Source organism: Equus przewalskii, chromosome 1, assembly GCF_037783145.1.
Source record: "Equus przewalskii isolate Varuska chromosome 1, EquPr2, whole genome shotgun sequence".
Taxonomy (NCBI): Eukaryota; Metazoa; Chordata; class Mammalia; order Perissodactyla; family Equidae; genus Equus; species Equus przewalskii.
The window spans coordinates 106,973,527-106,995,771 of record NC_091831.1 but is presented as its reverse complement, the minus strand read 5'-3'; the positions used below and the strand labels follow the sequence as shown (position 1 = coordinate 106,995,771).

The following is a 22,245-nucleotide window of genomic DNA, read 5'->3' as shown; positions in this document are numbered from 1 at the left end:
TTTTTGAAGAATGAGGTTTACAATATGGGTGGTGGATAGTGTCAGGAATGAGATGCATTTGGATCAAACAAGATCGGCTGTGAGTTGATGTTGGCGAAGCTGGGAGAGGGTTATTTCGGAGTTCATTATACTATTCTCTCTACTTTTGTATATGTTTTCAATGTCTCTAATAAAAAGTTTTAGAAGTAAAAGAACAAAGATTAGCAAACAGAGTAGTTTGTTTTGAGAAACAGTCTTTTGTTTTGAGAAAACAAGACAGTCACAAAACAAAACAAATACAGTTCATGGGGGAGAGATCCAAAAATACTCATCTAAATCTATAGTCAAAACGCTGTGAGAAGAACCCGAAGCACTCTGCTTTGGTGCTCCCCGTCCCAATCCCCCCCGCCCAGATGTAGAGATTGCTAAGTGACCTAGAAGCAGACAATGTTGATGGCCACTTCCCTGACTGTGCTGCTGTGCGATGACTTGACCTGGTCCACACCAGTGTCCTGCCGGTACCTTGACCGTGGTGAGCCTGCATGCCCCTGGACTCATGCTGACTTGCCTGGAAGGGGCTCCTGTGAACTCTCAGGAAAGTTTACAGGAAGAGAGTCCGGGACTCCATTCAGCGCCTCTTCTCTGGGGAGTCTCCCCGCAACGGTGGTGGTCCTACCCCAACATTACACAGCTGGGCGTGCATGTACTTGCTGCTTGGTATGCTTAGAAACTAAATGGTAGTCCAAACCCCAAAGAAAAGCAAGGATGGAGGAAGGGGGATATGATTGGGGAGGAGTCCATTTTAAGGTTCTGGTAATATTATATATATTTTTAGCACAATTTTTAAAAAATATTCTTTAAAGTAGATATCAACGATTGAAACAATCTTCACTACAAATGATATATATCACAATAAATTTTTAAATTAGAAAAAAAAATAGTGCTATTTATAAATGAAGCAATATAGCCCAGATACAGACTTATGAAAGAATATAGTACATGAGAAAGGAGGCATTTCAAATCTATGAGGAGGGGATGGGTTCAATAAATAACATTGGGACAATTGGCTATCCATTTGGAAGGAAAATGTGAAATTCCATTTTTCACTCTAGATAGAAAAGTTAATTAAAGCTGGATAAACTATTTTTTAAAAATCCATCAAAGTAGGAGAAAATGTAGGTGAGTCTTTTTATTATGTTGGGGAGAGAAAGTTCTTTATTATATAACCTTAATGTTAAAATTCATAAAGAAAATGATAGATAGCTTTGACTTCTCCAAGATTAAAAACTTATCATAGAAAGGATAGTACCAAAATAGGCAAATAACAAGTAAATAAATAAACTTGGAAAAAGTATTTTCAATTTTGCTTATTAGAAAAGGAGTTAATTTCCTTAACATGTCTTTATATATTTGTTTACTATATATACAAAATATACATTTACACATATATGTTTATGAGTTAATTACCCCCCCCCCCAAATTTCCACTAGTCAGTGGACAAAGGGCACAAGTAGGCAGTTGAGGAAAAAGAAGTATCATTAAACATGTAAAATGACATTCAACTTCACTAATTACAGCCATACAAATTTTTTTCTATTTCATTTTCTATCTTTATAACTTACAAAACAATTCATCCCATGATTTATTTTTAATGTTTATGAGAAAATGAGAATTTAGATACAGAAACCTGTTTCCTTTATTTTTCAGTATCTTTGACACAGTTCAATCGAGTACTGGTGAAGTAAGCCAGAGTTCAAAATAAAGTTAATCTAAAAAAATTACGACTTGCAAGATTGCCTGTCCCTGTTAGTAAAATGATGTAAGCCAGTAGTTTAGAATAAAGAGAATCAGTAGATGTAATAGAGATAGTGATATAATACCACCTTGATTTTTACTGGATAATGTATTTCCTTTCCCTTTGGTTTGTAGAAGATACGATAATTTGAAAAAAACCCTTTGTTTCTAATAAATGGAACATTATATGCTTGAAGATGATTTATGAGGAATCCATCATTTTACCTACTTTAGAAAAATAAGTTAAATATAAGGTAAGAAGACAAAATTATCACTGAATCTTAAGAAAATACTTACATATATAATTTTCATTTTTTAGTAAGGATGGGGATGATAAGAAGAATCCTGTGATCATTCATCGAGCCATTTTGGGATCAGTGGAAAGAATGATAGCCATTCTCTCAGAAAACTATGGGGGAAAATGGTAAGTGATCTGGAAAAGAAAAGCTACATGTCTTTTATTCTTAAAAATCTTGTCTGACAAGATAAAATTAGTACAAAAAATTGGTGGCTCCTGCTTTATAATTAGCAAGTATCCAAACAGCAGATAAAAAAATTCTTGTTGCATGTGCCTGATCAGAAAACAAAAGCAAAGTGGCATGAAACTGTATCATTTATTTTTCTGGGAACTCAGGAGAATTAAAGAGTTATCTTTTCACCTACTTCAAGCCCTGCAAAGACCTATCTGCTGTCTGGCAAATATATCGCCCACACTCCCAGGGTCCTGCCTCTTGGAAACCTCATGGGGGCCTTATCACCATTGACTTAGGAGGAAAACGTGTAAACCTGGTTCACAAATGGCTCTGACCAATATGCTGGCACAAACCCAAAGAGGACAGTTACAGTAGCACAGCCCCATTTAGGGATGAAGAGGGGAAGGGAAATGCTCTCGAGTGCAAGATTTTGAGTGGTCTATCTTTTTAGTCCTCTTTGCCTGGAAGGAAAAAATGGCTAGAGGTAGGGAGTTACACGGATGCATGGGCTCTGCTTTACTACTTTGGCTGCAAGGTCAGAGAAGTAATTACTTAGAAGTAATTAGATTGGAAAATAGATGACAAATAGATTTGGGGGAGAGGAATGTGTATGATCGCTCAGAATGGGCCACAGAGGTAGTGTTACACCCAAGGGCCCTCACTGCGAATAGTGTTTCAGTATTCAAATACAAGAGAACCCATTCTGTTATCACCAGCTTCTTTCTTCTCCTAGTGATTGCTCAGTGGTTCATGAACAAAGTGGCCAGTAGGGGGCATGCATGGCTTAACAACATGGACCTCGCCAAGTTCCATCTGGCTACACCTCTTCTGAGGACTCAGTTTGCCATCACTAGTGATCACTCCTGATCCCTCATAGGGCACCATAACCCAGGGAAACAGCCAGCTCTCTTGTAGAGGGTCGATGACATTGGATCCCTTTCATCATGCAAAAGGCCAATGACTTGGCCTCACTAGAAAAGATATCAACTCTGGATTTTGCTTTGCCCTTCTTTCCTGCCATGCCTCTGCCAGCAGCACCATATAGATCCTTACTAGCCTTCTTCGCTGTCAGAAGTACAACAATACTTCTGACCATAGAAGTAACTTGTAGCAAAAGAAGTAAGGCACTGAACTGACATTATGGGATTTGCTAGTCAGGGTACCAGCTGGCAGATACGTCTTGTGATGGCACATCCTATAGCATGTGGAAATGCTGCAAACCAGCAACTACTTGTGAAATTTTTGCCTCCCTTCCCATTTTGAAGAAACCAACTGAGCATCTGCTCATGCAGTTTAGTTGTGTCTTCAGGACCTACTGGCCCCACTGCTACGATAGCTGGGCACAGTCCCTGCAGCTGCCATGGTTGACACTGGGCACTGGACGCTACTGCTGCAGTCACTGCCTCAGGTTCCTCCCAAAGCTCCGTGTCTCTCTATCACCCTTGCCAGAACCGATTCCACGTAGTACCTCCCTCCATGTGCCGCTCTGTCCCAAATCAACGTGCCATGCTTGTCCGTGCTTGATCACATGCATGGACTCTAACATCCATGTCTAGGGAGGCTAGGAAAGCAAATTTCCGAGCAGGAAACACAAGGCAGGAAATTTCCCACACAGAGGGTGTTCAAAATGTCCTGGGTAGCTAGAGTCTGTCCATATCCCTGAGATTTTATTTGTGATCTTAGAAAAATATCCTTAGGTGTCATAAGGTATCTAAGCTATTAAAGTTACAGATAAGCCAAAAGTATAGATATGAATATGTATGCTACCTAAGTATGAATTAACATGTTTATATTTGTTTCTAGTTGATTCTGTTTCAAGTAGTTTAACACAGGTGAGAGAAGGTGGTGTCTTGCAGTAGAAGAGTAGAGCTGAAAGTGGTAATAAAAAACCAAAACCTAAAAAACTAGTGGAATCAGGAGACCAACAGGGAGATGGGAGATGGTGTTGGTGCACTAAATGTGCCATCCTGCACAGCAGAGACTCAGTGCATGCCCTCTGCAGTTCATAAATCAAGAGTTCACACACCTATTAGGATTGTGATGGGAATCTCCCCAGGAACTAAAAATGGAAATGTTTAAAATGTGGCTCCTCTTGGGGGAGCAGGACTGGGGGTGGGATGAGGATGGAGCTCCAAAGGGAACATTTACTTTTCATCTTAAATACTGTATCACTGTATTTCTCTTTTATCATATGTATTATAACTTTTATCATATGTATTATTTTGCTTTTGTAATTTAAGAATAAATATATAAATACATACATTCATAAAGTGCTGTCTGGTAATAGTACCCATTGCATTTCCTTCCACCTTCAAATTAAATACTCACATGATGAGGAAAAAGGCAAACACTTCCCGCATCAAACATTGCTTATATTCACCTTTCCATCTTTTTTTTTTTTTTTAAGAAAAAAGCATTTCAGTTGGAGATAATTGTAGAGTCACATGTAGTTGTAAGAATAATATGGAGGGGTCCAGCACAGCCTTTACCCAGTTTTTTCCAATGGTAACAACTTGCAAAACTATATCGAGTATCAGGACTAGAACACTGACTTTGATGCAATCTCCTAATCTTATTCAGATCTCACCAGTTTATGTGTACGCATCACTTGTGTGTGTGAATTTAGTTCGGTAAATTTTATCACATGTATAGATTCGTGTACCCACCACCGGTCAAGATACAGGACAGTTATGTGACCTATAAGGATCCCTCGTGCTACTGTTTTATTGCCACCACCCCCCCCCCGACCCCCATCATCAACCTCTGGCAGCCACTAATCTGTTCTCTATCTCCATAATTTTGTCATTTCAAGAGTGTTACATAAATGGAATCATAAAGTATGCAGCCAGTTGAGGTTGGCTTTTTTCACCCAATGGAATTCCCTTGAGATCCATCCAAGGTGTTTCAGTATCAATAACTGGTTGCTTTTTATTGCTGATAGTGTTCTGTGGTGTGGATGTACCAGTTTGACCATTCACCCGCTGAAGGACATTTTGGGGTATTTCCAGGTTTGGGCTACTATAAATAAAGCTCCTATGAACGTTAGCATGCAGGTTTATGTAAGTTTCCAGTTCTGCGGGATAAATGCCCAGGAGTGCAATTCCTGGGTCGTATGGTAAGCGATGTTTAGCCCTGCCATCTGTCTGCCAACCCATTCTTCCCTCCTTTTCCTATCAAAATTCCAAGTTTCCCCTTTTGTCTACTCTGCTGCCTTTTAACTTTTAATATAGTTTGCCTTACTTCCACACCACTCTACTGAATCTGCTGTCTTGTGAAGTCTTCAAAGAAAATCTTTGGTTTAATCATGTAATAAATGGTCAGTTTGAAAATACATATTTTTAAAATATTTTTCAGGCCTTTCTGGCTGTCTCCTCGTCAGGTAATGGTCATCCCTGTGGGGCCAACTTGTGAAAAATATGCACTTCAGGTAATCAGAGACATTTAAAGTACATAATAATTTTGGCATTATGGTCGTCTGTGAAGGTCATTGACTTGGAATGTTATTCATGCCTTAAAATACTGCATAACTAACACATTAATTTACCAACCCATGTTTTCAGTAATTGGGAGTAACACCTGAATCATGTCTGTGTAGGTGTATCATAACTATTTTATTTCTTAATGTTTTTGAGAAATTGGTATTTTAAAATATCACATATTTAAGTTATTCTTTTCTACATGGCTCTATTAGGGAAGAATACTTATATTATCTATTGCCGCATAACCACTTACCTCAAACCTTAGCAGTTTAAAATAAGAAACATTTATTATCTCATAGTTTCTGCAAGTCAGAATCTGGGAGCAGCTTGGCTGGCTGGTTCTGGGTCCGGGTACCTCGTGAGGCTGCAGCCCTTGGGGACACAATCACCTCATTGTTGGGTGCCTCAGATCCTCACCATGCAGGCTTCTCAGAGGTTGCCTCCGTGTCCTTCCAACATGGTGCTGGTTTTCCCCAGAGGGAGTGATCTGAAAGAGATGAAAGCTGCAGTCTTGTAACTTAACCTCAGAAGTGACATGCCATCATTTCTGCCCTTCTCTATGGTCACAAAGGCCGACCTGGTACAATGTGGAGGAAACTACACAAGGATGTGAATAGTAGGAGGCAGGCACCCCATGGGTCATCTTGGAAGCTGGCTGCCATACATAATGTAATAATAAAAGTGTTTCATTTTCTTGTAGGTATCCAATGAATTTTTTGAAGAAGGATTCATGGCTGACGTTGATTTAGATCATAGTTGTACACTAAATAAGAAAATACGAAATGCGCAGCTGGCTCAATATAATTTTATTTTGGGTAACTTAAATTTTTATATATTTTCACAATGCTTAGGTTTTTTTCCCAGTTAAATTCCAAAAAACAAAATAAAGAATATGGTATAACTACTTTATCATGACAATTTGACTGTTTAATACTTATACACAGAGGAATCTGTGGTGTTCCTGGGAAGGCTGTTCCTATGTAGTCTTTGTTATTTGCTGGAAGAAGAGTATAAAGTTTCACAGGAATCCTGTAATAGAATATTACTAGCAAGAAATAATATCTCAAACTAACAATGGAAAAAATGTGAAAATGATCTCAGTAAAATTATACTCCTTATGTTTCAGCCATGTAACAGGCCTTAAATATTCTCCTTTGCTTTTCTGGTTTATTAGAAATCTTTAAGATTAAACTAATGAGTGGAAAAGTTTCCAAATTTAAGAAGGTCAAAAGAATAGAATTAAGCAAAAAAAAAAAAAAAAAGTTTTTGAGGCACATGAGTAACTGTATGCGAATCTAAAATTTTGACTTTAAAAAATGATTCAAAATCAAGAGAAACTGATAGTGATATAGCTGTGGGCATGATATTGTTATCTCTTATAAGTTGCAAGATTCTGTAGAAGGCAAAATAAATAGGCATGGAGTTGTCCTATCGGCAGCTTTTCATCAAGAGTGTTGACTCTGTATTGTGTGTTTCAGTCAGACTTCTTATGGTGACAGAAATTTCTAATTAGCTTAGGCAAAGATGGAACTTGTTGGAATGGTGTTGGAGTCTCATGACATGGAAGGTAGAGTTAAATAGCCAAACCATTAGAATAATAACTGGAACAAGGAGCTCCACCCTTACCAGGACTATTTCTCCCCATTTCTGGTCCCCCTGTTTTGCTTTTATTCTTAATTCTTCTCTGGAATATCTGCTTTATTCCCCTTACTTGTTCGCCAATTTCTTTCTTGATGAAATATGCAAGAAATATGGCTGCAGATTCCTGTGTCATCTTATGGTACGGGTCACTAAAGAGAACAACTTTTTACCTGCATTCCAGAATATTCTGGTTGGCTGCTTGGGCCTGGCTCTGGTGGCCACCCCATGATTATCAACTATGCCAGGTGGAGTCAAGAGGCCTGTAAGAGCTCCTTGCTCCCGTTTGTACCCCAAGACCACAACAGATGTTCTCCCAAGTGGACAGTAGAGAGATGGGATTAGAAGTCATTACTTCCCTCCAGAAACTTACTATCAGAGCATGACCTAATGGTCATTAGATTGATATTTAGTGATTAATACTGAAGAAAACTCAGTAAGACACATGTGTCATGTGACAGTTGACAATATTTAATAAATCATTGATTTAAAATGTTTATTTCCCTTTCTTTTCCACAGTGGTTGGAGAAAAGGAAAAGACAAATAATGCTGTAAATGTTCGAACAAGGGACAACAAAATTCATGGAGAGATTTCAGTAACTTCTGCCATTGATAAATTGAAGCATCTCAAGAAATCACGTACACTAAATGCTGAGGAAGACTTTTGAAGTTCTTTCCTTGTACTCAGTTCTGTGTAACCTTATTTTGACCCCTGAAAATGCATTTTTCTTAATTAACGTTAGTACTTCTTTTAAGAACTTTGGACCCACCGACGGGTCCACTGATGGGAGCAGTGAGAAAGGAGACAGTGAATGAGTACCTGAAATGTACAAAGCTTAATTCACTAATATGTCTGAGGACAGTAAGAGGACAAGCTTGGGAAACTTTTAATTTCCCAAATGTCTTGAGAGACTTAAATGGGAAAATGTTATTCATTGAAAGAGGGAAATACTAGGAAATGAGGATTATGAGATGTTATTATCTAAGATTTGTGATTTTCAAAAGATTGGTTTCAAATATAAGTCTGCAAAGCTTTTTTGAATATAAGGGAAAATATTATTTTCTAATAACATTATTTCTCAGGTATTTTTATGGTTGTTTTACTAAAGTTCACACTGAAACTTTTATCTCCAAGATTGGAGTCATTACTTAATTTATTTTAACTAACCAACAACCACAAAAGAAGCAGCTAGTGCTAAATACTGAATTACTGACAAAAGACTCTGAACTCAAAGAAATTCATTGTTGTGGAAACTCCTGTTGTTTGCACTGTAGTTTAAGAATTGCTGTTTTAATGCTTCTAATTGGCAATTGAGCCTTGTTCATCTTTACAAAAAATAAATTCCCAAATAAAATGCATCACATAGTGTTTCCACTGTTTCAGCTATGGGCTTATTCCACAGTAATCTGCTGCCCTAGAGTTAAATTACTTTTTTGATGGGATGACATTCCACTGATTTATAGACTCAAGTGGATTTCTGATTTTAACTGAGAGGAATACTTTACTGCTCAGAACCAAATTAAAATGGCTTAATGCCAATAGAGAATTTAGCTACCAATCAAGAAGTAGTTTTGAGTGTTTATTTGGCTTGGTGCTACAGAATTAAAAATAAATTTAAGACATGCTCTCTCTTCTCAACATACTTATCATTTAGTTTCCTGGACATCTGGTAAATAAAACAGTATTATATATCAAACCTGTATAGTGCTATAAGGTGCAAATTATGTGACATAATTTTTCACACTAACAGTTATTGAGGCCAGAAACAATTAGATTTTTTTTTTCTTTTTTAAGGAAGATGAGCCCTGAGCTAACATCTGCTGCCAATCCTCCTCTTTTTGCTGGGGAAGACTGGTCCTGAGCTAACATCCCTGCCCATCTTCCTCTACTTTATACTTGGGACACCTACCACAGCATGGCATGCCAAGCGGTGCCATGTCCGCACGCAGGACCCAAACTGGCAAACCCCGGGGCCGCCAAAGTGGAACGTGTGCACTTAACTGCTGAGCCACCAGGCCAGCCCCTTGATATATTTTTCATTCACCAAACGTGGTAGTGAGGAAGTGGGGAGTCAGAAGATCCCCCCCACCCCCAAAATGATCTTGTGGCAGGCAGCTGGGAAGAGGGAAGCATGTCAACAGCCCAGGACAAAGTATACTATGATAGAAATAGGTGCAGATGGTGGCCTGGGGTGAGGCTCACCCCCAGGGCTGGCCTTCTCCAGGGAGGGGCCCATGCTTTGGACCCTCCTCTTGCATCCAGGGCTCTTGTCCCAGGGCCTGGGGGCTTCTCCCAGTCTTGGAGGAACGCTCTGAAGTAATGCGTGTCTTCGAGGTGTTGACGAAAATAATCCATAACGAATCTATAAATGAAATTTTGGGTGAGTTTATTCTGAGCTAAAATGTAAGGACCATGGTCCGGGCCTGTCTTCCGGAAGGAAGAAAGGGCACTGAAGAAGTGGGATGCACAGAGTGGTTATATACCCCCAAAGAGGATGTTTCACATGATTGAAATGTCCCTTTTACAATAGTCGTGAGACTGCTCTGTCCACACAGCAATTGATGGAAACAGCAGTTAGGTCTGCTGTCTTGGTGAACACAGCAGGGTGGCGGGTCTGTTGTCTGGAGCTGGGCGGAGGGAGTGCAGCAATCAGTTCCTAGCCTAAGGAAAGATACTTATCCTTAAGGAAATGCCAATGTAGGGGGAAGTTGCACCTTTATCTCAAGGCCATTTGTTCTTGCCATAGGAAATGTTTAAAGCAGATATACAGTGCGGGCTCAACGGCCACAGTCAGGCCCTTTTGGAAAAAACAAAGTCAGGCCAAATTAGGTTTACACGAAATGGCTTCCCCATACACTCGAATATATCCTACTGCTTGCCATTTCTATTTGTCAAAGGATTAGGCTCGTGGGGCGCCCACGCAGGCCGCAGAGAGACGCTAGCTGCGCTGACCTGGGCCAGCGCTGGGATCACCAAGAGCGGCTTGTGCAGGGCCACCTGGCACACCTGGGAGTCACTTCCCGTACAGTTTGTGCCACGGTTTCTTCATCTGTAAACAAGTACTTCTTTAGTGTGAAATTATATGTAATGTCATTAAAACTTTCCCCTAGTACGTAGCACACAGTTGCAACTTTTATCTCTACGCATACATATCCAGCCACATACAAATGGTGACCAACTTCCCAAGATACCCGCCTCTGCTTTCAGTCACTTCAGGTGCGCATTTTGGTCCCAGGTGACCTTCCCCGGTCTCTGGCCATGAAAGAAGTGAGCACCTCGTGCAAGTGAGCAGCTCTTGTGAACCGAGCAACCTCACACCGTCGCATCGGCCCCGGCCCCTCACCACCGCCTCACTGCTCCCGGGAGCTTCCAGCCCGGGGGAAGAACCCCTGCAGCACTAGCTGCGCGCCTGCGCCCTGGGCTCCCCGGGGACGCGCCCAGACCCGCCCCCTCCGGCGCCCCCGCCCTCGGCTTAGCCCCGCCCCCGGCTTAGCCCCGCCCCGCGTCCCGGAAGTGCGCGCGCGCCGGTAACATGGCGGGTGCAGCGGTCTCGCTGCGGGCTCTTCGCCGCCTGTGCCGTGTGCTGCTGTTCCTCTCACAGTTCTACATCTTGTCGGGTGGTGGTGAGTTCAAGGCCGGCGTCCACTCCGGGTCGGGCTGAGTGACAGGGAGCCCCCGGGAGCTGCGGGAAGCGTCCGGGCTGGGCCTGCGGGCGGAGGGCGGCGGGTCGCTGCAGCCCGAGTCTGGCGCGTCCTGAGCGCAGGTCCGCGACCGCCCCTCCGCTCAGGAACCCGGAGCCGCCGGGCTCTCGGCCGGGCAAGCGGAGCTGGATCCCGATACCAGGCTCTGTTCCCCAGTTGCCCATAGATCTCAATTGGTGTAGACCCTTTTGGCGTTTCATTCTTTAGTTTTCTGGGCAGTCAAGCTGTGAGGGTTTCATGAGCAGTTGTTGGACCCTGCGTGTTAACCACACAAACCAAGGTGTTCGTATCCCAGGATAACATGTTTCTCTAATTGTAGGATCCTTAAATTTAGACCTTTCGCAGCCGCTGGCTCAGTCACTAAAGGATCCGGGCCCAACACGTACTTTCACAGTAGTTCCCAGGGCAGCAGGTACTAGACATTTTCTATTCTAGTAAATGTGTATATTCATATCTAGTGGTTTCTCTTTTTCTTTTTGGGTAAAATCACGTTCCATCTTTTGAGTATTTTATTTATTGTATTTTAGGTTATGTGAACTAAAAGGCAGATACACAGACCTTTCTTTTCTTTCTTTCTCTTTTTTTTTTTTTGGTGAGGAAGATTGGCCCTGAGCTGACATCTGTGCCAATCTTCCTCTATTTTGTATGTGGGATGCTGCCACAGCATGGCTGATGAGCAGTGTATAGGTCCGCACCTGGGATCCCAGTCCATCCCAGTGAACCCTGGGCCACCAAAGCGGAGCGCCTGAACTTAACTACTAGGCTACCAGGCTGGCCCCCAGATACACAAACATTTCCATAGACAGTCTTGATATTTCACTACCTTTTGGCATTCCTGTCTCACCTCTTTTTCCAGTCCCACACTCTTCATTTCCATTTCTTTATTTCTATTATTTTTCCATTTTGTCCTTCAAGATAAACTTCAGCCAGTGCTTCTGCTTTTTGAACCCTGTTCCTGCTGTTGGACTTTAAAGGCGCCTCCCAGGGCTGTGTGTAATGGAAGGATCACAGAGGGACTGAGAGAGACTTGGAGTCTAGGTCTGGCTGTGCTGCTGGGAGCTTGAGCAGATCAGTCACCCCGTGGGCTTCGGTTTCCTCATCTTTCAGGAGGTGAGGTTAGCCTGGCCCTATAAAGTCATTTCGGCTTTGTGATTCTAAGGGTCCAGCCTCCAGCCACAATAGTAATAGGAAGAAAAGAAAAGAAAAATGGTATTTTGTAGAATTGCCTACTTAATGCAGTGACTTTGAGACCATTCTTAAATGAGTATTAGTGTGTTTTGCTAAATGGAACCATTGTCTCTCTCATTTCATCCCTTTAGAGTTCAGTTATTTCAATGAATTGAAACTGGCAGAGGTATTTACTGTTTGTTATTTGGATATGAAAGACTGCTAGAAGATAGCAGCATACTTGAATTTAAAACATAGGTTATTTTATAGAGAAAGCACAAGAATTTTTTATTCTTCTGGATGTCTTTGAAAGCTTCTCTTCCTCCCCAAGAATACTTGCAATTTTGATCCACTTAATTGATAAAAATATATCGTGCTTTTGGCAAGGTTGGCTGGAAAAAGAATTGCAACCCACTGAACAAGTTATTAATATAGAGAACTATTTTGAACTTTGGTAGTACAAAACTGTAAATGTTATTAGCTAATTATATTAGTAAGGTATGGCTTCTTGACGTACCAGTGTGGAATAATGACAGAAGATTTTCTGGAATTGATACTGGTTGTACCCATTGATTCAGTTAAAAAGTCATTGGCTTCACTTCCAAATTAGTGAATTCATGTGAAAAGAACATTGAATTGGAAACAGAGATTTGGGTTGTGGTTCCAGTTTTGTCACTCCCTCTGTGATCTTGAACAAACTCCACCGTTTCTAAGCCGTAGTTTTTCATCCTGTTACATGGTAGATTTTTTGAGGCCCTACTTATACCTAGCATTATATATACATTATATGTACATAAGCACCTTTGATTTTCATAGTCATTTTGGGGACAGTAATTAAGTCCTTTTTACTTAGCTGTTGAGCTGTCGAATCCTGCTTTAATTGCAGGTGTCTCTGACTCCAACTCTGCTTTCTCCATTCTAGCACAGTATCTCATTGGTAATGATCGTGTCCCTTAACCTTAGAAAGTTCTTTTCCTCTGTGATTCCGATCAGTATTATGAAAGAATAAGCTTGTCTCTCACTTCTCACAGAAAGTACCGACATGCCACCTTATGTGATGAAGTGTCCAAGCAATGGTTTATGCAGCAGACTTCCTGCAGACTGTGTAGAGTGCAAGACAAATTTCTCCTGTGTCTATGGGAAGCCTGTCACTTTTGACTGCACAGTCAAACCTTCTGTTACCTGTGTTGTAAGTACTGCAACTTACTTGTTCTAAACAAACTCAGTGTAAACCTCGAGTTAAAAGTAGACTTTAGACTTGACTGTGGGGGAAATTCTGGAAGAAAGTGCTCTGCATTTGATAATTAATATTTTAGGAACACAGTCAACTTTATCAGAAGACTGAACGTTGTATTTCCAGGTAGGGTTTGATCGTAAGGGTTCATATGGCAATTTTTTGACGTAAGGATAAATTGGAGCAAATATCAGCCTTCTTACAGAAAGTCGGAAGTAGAGAAAGTTCAAGTACACCGGCTATTGCCTCTTAGAAATGGCCCTGTCACAATCATCACACCTCCATCCTCTCTCTGCTACTTGACAGACAGGATGGAGCCTAGAAAGGCCTTGGTAGTTGGTGTTCCTTGGAGTGTCCAGGGCCAGCCTGTTTCTCAGCTGCTTCGCTGGGGCTCCTGTTAGAGTCCTGGCGGCAGCCCCAGAGCCGCTGACTGTGGATAGCTCAGGGAGACTCGGGCATCTGCGTTTTTTAACAAGTAGCCCAGCAAGTCCTTGCACATCCCATTGTTTGGGACTACTGTCCTAGCATCTGGGTGAGCTAAGGAGTAGAAATGAATAGTGAAGCAGTGTTTTACTCTTGGTCCTGCCATAATTAACTGTGTGATTAATTAATCTTTCTCTTGTTAAATGAGGGGATGGGCCCAGAATAGCTTTTCCTAAAGTGTTTCCATGGGACCCTGGTTCTGGGAGATGGTCGAGGAGGAAAAAACAGATTCCATTCTATATCCTCTTTCACAGATTTCTTTTGACACAGCGTTTGTGGCATGTCCGTCACTTACTTGAACAAGGTACTGTTTCCCCGGTTCTTTGGAACTTGGTCTGGGAAGGGCTAGATTGGAAAGTTCCTTCCACCGCCAGGCTCTTTCTGTAATTCTCCCAAAGTCTGGTATCAGGAGACTATCAGGAGAGGGAGCCAGAGAGGCTTCCCTCCAAAGGGGAGATAGGGTTTTATGCCGTGTCAGTGTCTGAATGTGGTTTTTGTAAACTTAAGTCTGTCATTTTCATTTGTCAGTGTTACCCTTTAAAGCACACTGGAAAATTGAGCCAATTGCCAGATAGTCTTCATAACTGCCCTTGAGTTATTAGTCATCAGTCTTTGGCGCTGTTTCTTCAATAGAATTTTCCCTCTACCTGATGGTTAAGCCTACGTGAAGCCTTTTAAAATTTTCTCTCTCCTGGGTCTGGAGCGTGGTAGGTACTTAGTGAAGGACGGGCCGACTTTGCCGTTGAAGGGAGCCTTCATAGGGTTTGCCTCCTCTGTGGTTTGCTTCCTCATCTTTGACATTCAGCTCTCAAAACTGGTTACAGAGGGAGACATGGTCCTCAATCTCTTCTTTCTGTAGGTGTTCTGAAAACAGTTTCATTTAGTGGAAAATAGCAGAGGATAAGAAAAATAACAAAGGTAGGGAAATTACAAAGCTTCGGGAAGTTTCTGAACTCCTTGGTCTCACCTCCTGGCTGAGATGTGCCCTGATTAGATTCTTTCTCTCCTCCTACTCCAGGTGTTTTCATCTCACCTGCTTGCTGTACTAGCCAGTAATAAGAATCCTCTAAGATAGCAGGTGCCCAGTCCTCGGGTGTGGAGTTTGAAGTCTGCCCCAAGATGAGTCTGGCGGTCTGTTCCTTCTTAAAAATGGAGAGCAATAAAATATGTGAATTGCCTGTCAGGAGGTGTGGGTCCTAGGACCACCGTTGCCAGGAGATCCCGGGCAAGCCATGTGTTCTCTCCTTATTTGTTTAGTGACAATCTGTAGGGTCCCTTCTTGGTAAATAAGTTCCCGTTTCAAGAAGAAATAATCCCCGCCTGTCACATGCACACATGCAAATACTCGTTCTCTTTTGCTTGTGTGTGCATGCACTCAGGCCCCTCTCGCTCTCTTCCCCCACTTATCTTGAACTTAAAATTAATGGGGAAAAAAGCTCTTCCAGTCCTTCTGCATGTGTACAGGCTAAGAGAATCTCAACTGGATTACACCATTCAAAGAAATTATTTTGTGATGGCCCTGTTAAGTATATAAATAGAAATAAATGTAAAAATCCTTCAACTTCTTCTGTATCAGATTGCTCCTGTTCCAATTATAATGGTAACTGTCAAGCCAGTTGATGTCAGCTCTAAATGTGCTTGAAGAAAATGTTGCTTTGTATTAACTTGGAGAAGATACCAGTCTGCTAGTGTGCCCGAAGCAGGTAGAGTTCCCTCAGATGGATTCTGTGTTCTTAGTAACGACAGCTGTTTCACAGAGGACAGGTAACAAATCTTTTCACTCTAGATGAGCTTTTGAACAGGTCTGTATTTCTCTGTGGTGAGAAGATAGATTCAGTAAATGTTGGGTTTCCTGGATAGCTATCTGGAAAAAGATTAGGAGGAATCCCTGTCTTGTCCAAAATAAATTCCAAGTAGATCAAAGATTTAATATGCAAAAAGAAACCATGAAGTATCAGAGAGAGCATGAGAGAGTTTTCTTATAATCCCAAAGTCGGGAATTTTTTTCCAAATATGAAATAAAATTTAGAAGCCATAAAAGAAAGAATTGATACATTTGACTTCTACAAATTTGAGATTTCTGCATGACCTAAAAAACATAAAAGCAAAAGATAGATGACAAACTAGGAAAAAGTATTTCTAACACACATGACAAGTAATGTACTAATGTTGATAATACGTAAAGATTTCCTAAAAACCAATGAGAAAAGGTGACAATCCTATAGAAAAATGGCATTAGGACATGAGCAGATGGTTCATAGGAAAGAAATACAAATGGACTTTCAACACATGAAAAACATGTTTAATTTTTCCCATAATTGAATAAAATTAATACTTCTTTTAACCTATCAGATTGGCAGAAAAAGTCAAAAAGTTTGATAACACTGAGTTTATGAGGGTATTAGGGACAAACGCTTTCATTTCTTGATACTGGGTGGGCAAATTGATCAACCTCTTATAGGCAGTTTGTCATATCTATGAAACTTAGAGATACACATAAACTTTGACCCAGCAATTCCATATCTAGGAATTTATCTTACAGACATTATTGCAGATGGATGCAAATCAGTATGCCTAATGACATTCTTAGCTGCATTGGTTCCCTGGGCAAAAGACTTGAAACAAGCTAAATGTCCAAGAGAGAACTGTTTAATTTATGGTTCACTGTGTACTGAAATAAATACATTGCACCTATTTAAAAGGATTTGGCAGCTTTAGAGATATTTCCTGATAGCTACAGAATTACGTGAAAAGTAAATATCAGTGGGAAAGTTAAATTTTAAAACAGAAATATATGTGCTATAAATGTGCCCATGCATCGACCGAACTCGCTGGAAGGCCTCTGGGTGAGCAGTGCGCGGTGCTGGCAGGGAGCGGCTGCTGAGGGCAGAGCCGACTTCCTCCTCACTCTCCTGTCACGTCTGGGAATTTGTACCACATACGTGTATTACCTAGTTTTAAAAAACAGTTGATAAGAAATGTTTGTTATAAATGCATAACTGGAAATATGCAGATGTTTAAAATGATATTGCCTGAATCAAGTGGTCTTACCCAGTTTTGAACGCTATCCATAAAAGCTATTTTGCATTGATCAAGAAAATTAATAAATATGATACTTGCAGAGGTGATTGTGTGACCATTTAAAAATGATTTTGAAAAATATGTATCATATAGTGTCAAGTGGGAGTAAAAAGGATACCAAATGCTGTCAGTAAAGTTCCACTTACATAAATCTATGTTACAGGAGGAAAAAATGGAAGAAGATGAAAAGTGGTTCTCTGGAGAGGTTACAGGGTTTTTTCTGTAATTTCCAAATGGCAGCATCCATAGAACGTGTGCTACTTTATAAGCAGAAAACAAAATAATGACTTTTTAAATGGAAATGAAATGGGTGTATATTTTTATGATTATAGGACTATATACATTTGTTTTGTGTACATATTGTTTTGGTACCTATTTTTCTGCCACTTTCTGCTAGGTCATAAATTTAAATACTTTAGGAATTTTGTGCCATATGGTATGTAGTTTTATTGACATATTAACAATTGACATGTTAACATAACATTAGCATATTATGATTGATTAGTTCTGTGTCCTTTGGTATGTAGGATCAAGACTTCAAATCCCAAAAGAACTTCGTCATCAACATGACTTGCAGATTTTGCTGGCAGCTTCCAGAAACCGATTATGAGTGTTCCAATTCCACCAGCTGCATGACGGTGTCCTGCCCTCGACAGCGCTACACTGCCAACTGCACGGTGCGGGACCACATTCATTGCTTGGGTAAGTTGGAGTTTAAGGAAATTTGTAAGCAAAATGTTTTTCTCTAAGCTTGCTTATGGAACTTTAACCAGAAATTTGAGAATTAAATTTAAATGATTTACTCAGAAACATTTGTCAGCACTTTTTAGTTATGCCAAGCCTCGTTAATAAACTCAATGAACTAAAAAAAAATCCAGAGAATTTGAAATTTTCTTATCTTTTAAAATGTTTTCTTGATAAAACAAGAAAAAATGTGTGGGGTCTAGAGCATAGTGTATGGTCATTGAGTTGTACCCAATCAATCAACTGAGGCCATCTGCTACCCTCGCAGCTAGCCGCCTCCCCTTTGAGGTAACCACCCCTCTGAATTCTCTTACCATCCCACTTCCTCTTCTACATTATTTACAGTTCTGTCACATGTAGATGATAACATATAGTGTGACATATTATCCAATAGGGCGTGTTTTAGAATTGTATAAAATAATAGCAAGCTGTTTATGGTCTTCTAGGACTTTGTTTTTTCCTGTCAACATTATGGCTCTAAGATTCATCCATATGTCTTCTCTTATTGTTTTTGACTTCTGTATCATAATCCATTGTAAGATCGGATGATAGTTTATCCATTCTGCGTGTTTGGATTATTTACCGGTTTTTACTCTTACAGATTGTGCTGCTGTTAACATTTTTGTACATGTTTCCTGGTTTCACATGTGTACAAGCTTGTCTAGCATATACTCTTGTCTAGCATGTATTTTTGTGTAGCATGGTAAGTGGTTTGATCGATTTCTATTCCCCCCAGTGCTGCATAACTCTTCTTGATGATCCACAGCCTCTCCAATCCACATCTCTAAGTTTTATCTTTTTCTTAAAGATTTCTGGGAATTCTTTTATATTCTGGATGGTAACCTTTCGTGTCCCTGAAATCATCTCCCAGGTTTTATCTTCTTTTGCTTTTCCACTTTCTTTTGGTATCTTTTGATGAACAGAACTTTAAAATTTTAATTAGTTGAAGTTATTAGTCTTTCATAGTTAGCTCTTTTCATAGTTGTAGGAAATCTTTTCTTACCCCGGCTGCATAAAGATAATTTCCTGTGGTTTGTTTTACAATTTGTAAGTTTGGCCTTTCACATTTAGGTCTATAATACACCTGGAATTCGTTTTGGTATATGGTGTGAGGAAGATTCAGGTTCACTTTTTTCTCACACGGATAGCCAGTTGTCTCAGGACTCACAGGAGGTCTTTATACGTGTGTGGTCTGGCCACTCTCTTTTCCCATCACTTGATTTGTCCATCTCAGTACCACACTGTTCACTCTTCACTTTACAAAGTCTCGATAGCTGGTAGGGCATTTCACAGTCAAGCTGTAACCCTTACTTAATTGATTTAAATATTAAACCTATGCTTATAGATAGTAAGGACTTGCCTTTTACCATTCATTGTAGTAAACATTTGTTATTGTAAAGGGAGTTGACTTTTTAGGTTTTCAATTACAAGGCCACTAGTTATACTTGTCTCTGTGTAAGAGTATTTTTGTACCCATGTTTCTATGTACTTAGAGTGTTTTTCCTTTTTTTAAGGTAACCGTACTTTCCCGAAAATGCTGTACTGCAATTGGACTGGAGGTTATAAGTGGTCTACTGCTCTGGCTCTGAGGTAAGCTTTATTACTAAGAAGTTAAAGACGCCATTTGGATTTCGTTGGGTTTAATGGAGTCTTCCAGACATTGAGCTCAGCCAAGCTTCTCCTTCACTCAGCTCCTCCCACATGTGTTAGACCATAGGAAACATCAAGCTGCAGGCAATTACTTAGATGAGCAGACCAGTACCTTCATGGAATTTAAGGCCAGGATGTAGCTTTTCTCCCAAAGTACCTGCATATTCTAGAGATGATTTGGTTGAGTCATTATTATATCATTAGAACCAGTCAGGGTTTTCCATCTTGAACGTTACCATGAGTCAGTAAAATGCCGTATGCTGTTTAAAGTAGGTAGGTTTAGGGTGTATATTTTTACTTTCTAGTGACTTGCTTCTTTATTTTAAAAACTAATACATGCTTAATACTGAAAACTGGAAAAAATGAAAAAAACATTAAACATCACCTATAATTCCACCATCCAGAGATAATTATAGACTTATAATTTTTACATAAAAATGTGCTTATATTTGTTAAACTTTTCAACAGTTTGAAAAAAAATTATACCAGTTCTTCCCACCAGAGGGATGCTAGTTAAATGAGTCACTAATTAAAAAGTTGTGATGTCTGCAGCTGAAGATTTAGAATTAGAGCCTTAGACGCTGTGGCTGCAGTGTGACATGGGGCAGCGTTTCTCAGACTCGTCAGTGTTGACATTTGGGCCAAATCCTTCTTTGTTGTGGGAGTATCCTGTGCATAGTAGGATGTTTAGCAGCATCTGTGGACTCTCTTTTCTAGATGTTAGTAGCACTTCCTCCCTTCCCACCCTGAAGTTGTGACAATCAAAAATGTCTCCAGATACTGCCAGATTGCCACTTGTTAAGAACCCCTGCATTTGAATTTGGGCTGGGGAGAGAGAAGGCTCCTGCCTGGCAGGAAGGCTCAACTGGAAAGTAGAAGAGGAGTCTAGATAGGAGATAGATACAACAAGAACGAGGTTTGACAGTGGCCATGGTCACTGTCAGCAGAGGTTCAAATTAAAACTAACAACTGGCTTTTTTTTTTTAAATAAACTTTTTGTTTTGGAATAATTTTAGATTTACAGAAAAGTTGCAAAGAGAGAGAGTTTCTGTACACCCCTCACCCAGTTTCTCCCACATTGTTAACATCTTAAATTATCATGGTACATTTAACAACTGACTTTCAAAAAGTAAGAATAGTTTTCTTCTCAAGGCTCAACATAGTTTCTTTCAGACCGTTCACTGTGAATGTGGTAATGTCCAGGGTTTGCTTCACAGTCCTCTGGGTGGGGAGGAGAAGGGTATGGATGAAGCAGGGTTGGCCACGTGCTGATAATTGTTGGAGATGGGTCATGGGTACTGTTCTCTTTACTTTTCTGTGTTTTAAAGTTTTCCGTAAGAAAAACTTTAAAAGAAATACAATGGAAGTTGTCTGAATATTGTTAGATCTTGGAATTTGAAGGAACCTTAAAAGTCATTTGTTTGTAACGCTAAATTTTCAGCGATGAGTGACTGACAAAGTTAGGCGGCTTAATCCAGGTCAGCCAGATGGTGTTGGCTGCCTCACGCCACCGACTGCATGTTCGTGCACTTTCGGTTAGACCCAGCCCCCGCTTTGTTCTCCTGGATGTGCCATTTTCAAAATGAAAAAGCAATGAGATCAATTACTTTTCTATAAAAAAGGAACATTAAATTTCAGTACAGCTAAAAATTGTGTGTTTACTTTTGGCATTTAAACAATCTTCTTGCTCATGATTATTTGGTGTTGTAAATTGTGAAATAGTCATTCTGTTCTAATTAAGAGTTATGATAATTTGAGGCCCTTTCGCAAGTGGGACTTGGCGTGGTTATTGAGCCCCACCTGCCTACAGTTGGGGGCCGTCTGATCCATTCCAGTCCTGCTTGCTGTTGCAGCATCACCCTCGGTGGGTTCGGAGCAGATCGTTTCTACCTGGGCCAGTGGCGAGAAGGTCTCGGCAAGCTCTTCAGCTTCGGTGGCCTGGGAATATGGACGCTGATAGACGTCTTGCTAATTGGTGTTGGCTACGTTGGACCAGCAGACGGCTCTTTGTACATTTAGCGGTGATTCTGTGCTTCAGAAAGAGAGCAGTGCTTAGAAAAAGCCCTTTTGCCTGTAGAAATTGATGTGTTGTGAGTGATGTATTCGTATGTTGTTTTTAATGTACAGCATCTGTACTTTGCCTGCCTTGATGAAGGTAAAATAAAAAACCGAATCGTGCTTCTCTGGAATTTGTTTTTATTTGCCTGAAATATATTTTTTTCTGTGAAAAAATTTAAACTTAAATTAGAAGAACAACCTTTGCAGTGATTGAATATCTATTTAATTCCTGTGACATTAGTTTTATATTGCTAAGTTGAAGTGTGTCACTCATATCTCTGGCCTGGATGTAATTTGCCTTGAAAAGCTTTTCAGCTATGATTGCAGAAAGTGGGAAGTGTTTCAATTCTTTAGCTAAATAAAGTTATCTACCTAAACTTGAGTCGTCTGTCAGTTCTACAGTGTAATAGTGACGTAGTCTTGTCTTCCTATGACTGTTTAAAGTAAACTGCACACCTGTTGTGTCTAGTTGATGTGGTTTGAATTTTGTTAGTAATGTAAAAGGTTGCACGAGTACTGGAAAATTAATAAAATTACAAGTCACTTTAAAAATGTAGTTTTTTTCTGTATGTTTTCTACTTTAAAATATAATCTGGAATAATCATAGCAACTTAATTTTATTATTAAGAAGTAAAATGTTTATTTTTAAGGCATTACTCCATTTTAAGATATATTCATAATTGGCTGATTTATTGACAGACTGGAAGTGTTTAGAAATGTGTTTCAGTGTGTTAATGTTTTTGAGTCTTTGTAGATCTGCTGT

At 40.1% G+C, this 22,245-nt stretch overlaps 2 protein-coding genes and 1 long non-coding RNA gene across 6 annotated transcripts in view; all 3 read left to right on the top strand.

Moving 5' to 3' along the window:
• The window catches only part of TARS3 (threonyl-tRNA synthetase 3), a 65,883-nt gene extending 57,149 nt beyond the window's left edge, over window positions 1-8,734 (top strand). The window contains exons 16-19 of the mRNA XM_070571533.1: window positions 2,093-2,197; window positions 5,601-5,673; window positions 6,426-6,540; window positions 7,883-8,734. Of these exons, the coding sequence (XP_070427634.1) occupies window positions 2,093-2,197; window positions 5,601-5,673; window positions 6,426-6,540; window positions 7,883-8,031 (442 nt within the window). The 3' untranslated portion in view covers window positions 8,032-8,734. The remainder of the gene's footprint in view (window positions 1-2,092; window positions 2,198-5,600; window positions 5,674-6,425; window positions 6,541-7,882) is intronic.
• A 2,115-nt stretch (window positions 8,735-10,849) lies between these two features.
• Window positions 10,850-21,602, top strand: TM2D3 (TM2 domain containing 3). 4 transcript variants are annotated; one of them, XM_070571500.1, is made up of 6 exons: window positions 10,850-10,987; window positions 11,385-11,477; window positions 13,264-13,421; window positions 17,558-17,732; window positions 19,289-19,364; window positions 21,278-21,602. In XM_070571500.1, the coding sequence occupies exons 1-6, from the start codon at window positions 10,897-10,899 to the stop codon at window positions 21,441-21,443; spliced, it is 759 nt and encodes a 252-aa protein (XP_070427601.1). In that variant the 5' UTR covers window positions 10,850-10,896; the 3' UTR covers window positions 21,444-21,602. The 4 variants fall into 4 exon arrangements, with proteins under 4 accessions (XP_070427601.1, XP_070427592.1, XP_070427620.1 ...); XM_070571491.1 differs by having other exon boundaries at window positions 21,260-21,602; XM_070571519.1 differs by lacking the exon at window positions 11,385-11,477 and having other exon boundaries at window positions 10,851-10,987.
• Window positions 14,204-15,652, top strand: LOC103559249 (uncharacterized). Its single transcript, XR_011525699.1, has 3 exons — window positions 14,204-14,253; window positions 14,809-14,867; window positions 14,944-15,652. It is a non-coding gene; the product is annotated as an uncharacterized lncRNA (long non-coding RNA).
• Window positions 21,603-22,245: the final 643 nt, after the last annotated feature.

Bases quoted from the DNA above. Each gene is read 5' to 3' on its own strand.
- TM2D3 (XM_070571491.1), top strand. From the start codon at position 10,897: ATGGCGGGTGCAGCGGTCTCGCTGCGGGCTCTTCGCCGCCTGTGCCGT. The intron at 10,988-11,384 runs GTGAGTTCAAGG...CTCTAATTGTAG, and splicing joins CTACATCTTGTCGGGTGGTG to GATCCTTAAATTTAGACCTT. The intron at 19,365-21,259 runs GTAAGCTTTATT...GATCCATTCCAG, and splicing joins TCTACTGCTCTGGCTCTGAG to TCCTGCTTGCTGTTGCAGCA.